The sequence below is a fragment of the Amblyomma maculatum genome, chromosome 4 (genome assembly GCF_055883805.1).
Source record: "Amblyomma maculatum isolate TAMU_Amacu chromosome 4, ASM5588380v1, whole genome shotgun sequence".
Taxonomy (NCBI): domain Eukaryota; kingdom Metazoa; phylum Arthropoda; class Arachnida; order Ixodida; family Ixodidae; genus Amblyomma; species Amblyomma maculatum.
Genome location: NC_139347.1, coordinates 106,940,789 through 106,946,751, shown reverse-complemented (window position 1 = coordinate 106,946,751; position 5,963 = coordinate 106,940,789). Strand labels below are relative to the sequence as shown.

The following is a 5,963-nucleotide window of genomic DNA, read 5'->3' as shown; positions in this document are numbered from 1 at the left end:
CACCTAAACATTGGTCACAAACACCTGGCACACTTGTTGCTGACTAACCCCTTCAGTGAAATGAAACTGAATGGAAACCACTAATGAATTTCTTAACCTCATGGCGCATGATAGACTCAGTTTCTTATCGCCAGTAATTAACACACAATTATAACAGGCTAAAGAGAAGTAACAAGGCACAACGTAAAAAAGCAATGTCTGGTGCATACAAATTTTTTAACTGTAGTTATTCGCATTAACCTGGCCTTGTTATCAAGCAACTACTGCATAAGCTACTTATAACAAAACTCCATGCCTGTGTAGCATATGTGTAGCACCTCCTTTCACAAAGCCTTTCTTCCTATTGGGCCTGTACACTGTTACAACTCGCATTGTTCAAGACATGGGCACAAAAAATTGAACCTCATTGGTCGTCCACAGCATCCTGCACATTTCTAATTGGTGGTTGAAGGTTCACAAGTATACAGCACATCCGCATTATTTCACTCATGTGGGGAATGAGATCAATTGTCACTCGGCAATTTACAATGTTAAACAATTTGAGTCTCTGAATAACTCTTTTCACATGGACCCGCACTTGAGCAATATTATATATATTATATGTCGCCAGGAGTTCTTCAAAGGAAAACTGTGCATTTGCTTTTAAAAATGGAGGCAGAACCACAATGCCACTCTGACTCTCTGTCGGTGCCCGTATTCCAGGGAAGCCTTTGTCAGCTAGCACGACATCTCCAGGCTCTATCCGGTCCAGAAATCCTGAATCTATTGTAATGTAAGTGTCTGAAGCACGGCCTCCATAGGCTTGAGACACAAAAGTAACAGTTCCATTTGGCAATACACCAATCAAAAATTTTAAAGTGTAGCCACCTTTATAATGAGAAAAAAGAGCGCGCCTCTGTTCCACGGTGGCTGGCTCTTCTGTCCTTATTTCTGTACAATCAATGATGTATCGGCATCGTGGGTAGTGCAGCCTAAAACAAGCAGGCATTGTTGCCTGAACAACTTCAAGCGATGGGGATGGTATCCATCTCTCCATTGCAGTTACCAGGTTGCTTAAAATAAAAAAAAATATCCGGCTTACGGTGGTACGATGGAGCCCGAAAAGCACCGCAATGCTGGCGAAAGACACTCCTAGCTTCATTTTCATTAACAATATTGTCAGCTTCTGCGAAATTGGCACGTCAACCTCTCTCACAATGATAGATGACAGCACCGACATTAACAAAGCAAATACATTCACGCTCACACCACACAATTCTCTAAAGGCATCCTGTCTTTTGATAAGACTGTGATATCCAAGAAGCGCATATTCTCTCGTCTGGTCCAGAGGCAGTAGACACTTTCCAGGTGTCAGCCTGTGTACTACAATCAACTGTGTCACTGTGAGAGACTTGTGTTGAAGCTGAGCCTTGTGACACCACAGATAGAAACAGTGTGCAGGGGCCTTTGCAAGAGTCTTCATCAGTCTGAGTCATCTGAAAAGATGCATGTAGAAGGCTACCATTAGTGGCATTATGCATGGCAATATTAGTTCTCACCGGTAGCCACCAATGAAGGCATTCCCCGGTGAGCAGGACAAGAACTCTTCTGATACAGTAAAATACATCATTCACGTGTAGCCCCAGCAGATGACATCTAAACACAGTTACAATGGAACCAACTTGCTCTCTACATAGCTGAGGCAGCTTTAAAGGCTGTCCTTGTTGTAAGACATATCACAGGTCTTTGCATAATCTCAAGTGAAACATTCCTTTTTACCATGATCTACATATATATATTTATCAGGTGTACCACGATATTACAATTTTTTTTTCAAATGTTTATTTGCGTCAATATTTTGGCGCATGCTGTTCCTATGTCCTTACCGGAATGCTTGAATTATTTATATTCCTCCTTACAGTATTACTGTATATTATTTTCTTCTGCGCGAAAACTAAAAAATACAGTATTACACAACTTACTGTAACGTCCACGCGGACGAATATTATATATATATATATATATATATATATATATATATATATATATATATATATATATATATAATAAATTTTGCTCACCACAGATTCACAGAAGGATTCCATAGGTAGCGGTGGTTCTTGAACACAACTGCGCGGAGAGCCAGCGGGAGAATCTTGCATTTTACTGCCTTCATCTTGGATAGCCGGCACAGACAGTGACTGGCTTCGTCGCTGAAATCTAAGAAATTTTAAAAGGCAAGCACGTTATTAGTGGACTACAGATCACAAGCTGCGAATGCAACGCACTATCAAAACAAAACTTAGCAGCGTAAGGCAATGAAAAAAAAATCTAATTAGTACCGCGTCAGAACTTAATATCACTAGCCCTTCTGTACAGCTCACCTGTAGAATCTCTCCAGTTTTGATTCAGATGACACGCCGTCACCCTTTCCGTAGCACGAGGGAAATATGCTTGGCACGTAAGCGGGGTGACTGGCGATGGTGCTTCGGCGATTTCCAACGAAATGGGTGCTAGAGATGCGTGTTCGGCCTCGCACCGGTTGCCAAAGCTCCCCATCATGGCTGGTGAAAACAAAGAATGCGACCACATTGCAATTTGTACTCAAAGGGCGAAAAAATGCCCCCTCCAAAACAAACTTTGCCATTGTTTACCTTGCACGCCGCACTGCTCTGACCCAGCGTTCTCTCCTCTCGGTCTCGTAAGATTTCCACGGAAATCGATAGAACTCCACTCTGGGTTGTTTCCCGGCAGTATTGGCGTAGCTGTTGTGGCATCCATATACGCAGCAGTAGACGGAAGTGACTTTTTTTCGCCTAGAACTCGTGACTGCAGCACGCTGCGCCATAGCGAAGACGGACTGACGGTGCGGCGGGACGCCAGCGGGAACAGACGCTTTTTGCGGCTGCTCTTAGTAGGGGGCGCTACGTGTACGCTTGAAACGGCAGCGCACGAGGCGTATATTCCACTTAAAGAGAGCGCACGTTCGTGATTGAGAGTGATCGAGCACAAGGCAAGAACCTTTGCTTGAGTTTCACAAGCGCACATGCCTTTCTCTCTTATTGGCCGATGAGGTTGCGACAGACGCCCCGCCAAAGGCTAGCACTGCAGAAGGCTCCTCTCCGACAAATTCAAGCCGATTGCTGAATGGGATACCCTTCGCCGTGTGATATTGTAACGCGATAACTTTAAAGATCCCGTTACTCTGAAAGTGTTATGAGTAAAAAATAACGGGCGTCGGGCTTACCGCTGGCAGGTGGTAGCTGGCAGCTGACATGGTGGGGCACTGACTCTTCAATGTTTGAACTACTTAACGAGACCTTTTGATATCAGAAAGCAGTGTGAAGCTGCCAACTCTGACAGGTTATAAAAGGTACGAAGGTTGAATAAGGATCAACCTTCCAGTGCACTTGGATTGTGAGTCAGGCACGCTACTCTTATGCTAGGCTGGCAGGTTCATACTGTTTAGATATAGAGGGGCTTTATATGTCACGTGGTATTTTTTAATACGATTACTTCAGCACATTCTTTACAGAGGTGTGTTATTGCTCGGTCGTGCTTGCGCGAAATTCATTTATACTGTAATTAAGCTTTGTGCTCAAGTCATCAAACTTAACAGTCACAAGCTCCCATAGCTACCCTCCGACATGTCATGTAGTGTGAGGTACTCAGAATATAGTCGGAATGATTTAGGTCTCTATTGAAGACTTCCGAAGGATATTAGGCACAACATCAAGAACGATGCATTCATATTCGTAGAATTCCGTGCTGTGCTCATGAGCAGCGATTGTTGGAGCAGTAACCCTTCAACTCTGAGGGGAAGAAACGCATGTGGAAACTTTAAGCGAGCCTCACAATAGGCTTCCTCATGCTCCTTGCCTATTCTTGTCTTTGGAATCTCCCCCAAACGCTCTTGAAACTGGAATCTCCCCCAAACGCTCTTGAAAAACCGGCATTCTTCTTTCGATGGAGGCGAAATGAAGACGCATCTGTGAGCTGTGTGATGTCCGTGTACGTTAAAGATGCCCAGGCGATCGAAATTACTCCGGGGCCCTCCACTGCGGCAAGCCGGTAAGCTCTTTCTCTCTTTCGGCTTGCACCCCACCTTCTTCCCTTACCTTACGGCGCGGGTCAGGTGTCCACAAAACAAGTGTACCAGATATTGCACCTTCCCTTTTCTCTGAACCAATAATAATAATAATAATAATAATAATAATAATAATAATAATAATAATAATAATAATAATAATAATAATAATAATAATAATAATAATAATAATAATAATAATAATAATAATAATAATAATAATAATAATAATTATTATTATTATTATTATTATTATTATTATTATTATTATTATTATTATTATTATTATTATTATTATTATTATTATTATTATTATTATTATTATTATTATTATTATTTAATTTAGTCTTAAAATGCACAGGTTTTTCTACCATTATTATGCGAGTTCTGTTCTGTTGGAGGGTGTTGATGAAATTACTGACCTTGGCGTACATTTTGACCGTAGCTACTAAACGCATTGCTCAACGCGCTATACGCATACATGGACTCAAATGTAGACTATCGAGAGAGTTCTGTGCTCTACTTCCGTTCTTAAAGCTATGCTTGTCTATATGCTTGCCGCTTTTGAAGTACACGTCGTTTGTTTGGAATGGCACTTGCAAATCGTACTCTGTCAAGGTCAACATAGTAAAGCAAAAGCTTTTACGGATCTTTCGATAACGCTTTCCTTGCGCAACTTCCTCTAAACAAACCCCTTCGCGACCACATTATGTGCCCTCAGCTCATAGATTATCCTACTGCGTGTTACGCGAAAGAGCATGAAGGAATTAAAACCGTTTCAAGTTTCTCTGCTTCTGCATTCCCATTCCTCTCTGGGCAGAAAGCAGAGGTTGTTTAACTTATTTTGTGTTCATCTTGACATCTTCCGAAACTCGCTGTCTTCATTTTTATTGGATGTTCGTAGCGTTGTATTCTAAACAGTACTTTATCGCATATAACTTCCATCTTCTAGCATTATATTGTACTTGCTTCACGTTTGATTTTGTCCTCTTCAATGCTCTTTGTATCTTGAATTGCCTTTTATACGTTTTGTTATTTAAATTTTAACTTTAAGCTTTATATTTGAATCTAACTGTCTCGCATTAAATTGTATTTCTTTGTTGTATTTCCCTGTATATCTGCCTGTGTTTCGGGTGCCACGCACTTTTTGTTCCTAGAATGGTTGTTTATATTATGTATATTTGCATACTACTATAGTCAATGACTGTGTTTTGTTCTTTTTCTCTATTGTATGTTTCTTGTGATGTGCTCTACAACTTCTACACCGTGTCTCAAGATAGGCCACTCACTGATGTCATTCTCTTTGTGACTCTTTCTGTCTTAATTTCATTTCATGTGTTGCTTGTTTTGCCTTGGATTCAGGTAACAGATGCTTGAAAGCGGTGGCGGAGTTGATGCGGATTAAACTCCACTAAGGTTAGACGTTTTCTCGCCTTCTTTCCTGACTGCCCACTGTGACTTCCTCTCCACATGAATGTAACGTAAATAACCATCGTGTAGAGTCTCAGCTAAACTGATCTCCTGCTTCTGCAATTTCGGCATGATATAAGAGCATAAAAAATTCAATCGGCGACACTATTGTGTTTTCAATAGACTTTTTATGCCCACAACTGTTGTAGTTGTCAGTGTAGTGTGCGCTTCCTTATCCACTTTCCACAACAATCTGCGGTCAGCTAGCGTGCCCATGTCGCATGCTAGACCTGGAACGTTCAACGAAAAGGGGAAAACTGATTTCGGTCAGCCTCGTCAATACAGAGCAAGAAGCCAATTTTAGCGCTCACTACTTAGGACGACTTGGTCGCAAGTAATTTCGTTCGTATTCACATTCCTTTTGAGGTCATCAAAGAATGCTCGCAGCCTTTAGAAGTAAAACTCTACGTTCATTTCAATAGTAAAT

General features: G+C 41.4%; 1 protein-coding gene across 1 annotated transcript; it reads right to left on the bottom strand.

Moving 5' to 3' along the window:
• Positions 1 to 228: 228 nt before the first annotated feature.
• Positions 229 to 1,254, bottom strand: LOC146191920 (uncharacterized). The gene has a single exon (XM_084600009.1). It carries the CDS (start codon positions 1,217 to 1,219, stop codon positions 404 to 406), a length of 816 nt encoding a protein of 271 aa, XP_084456135.1. The 5' UTR covers positions 1,220 to 1,254; the 3' UTR covers positions 229 to 403.
• Positions 1,255 to 5,963: the final 4,709 nt, after the last annotated feature.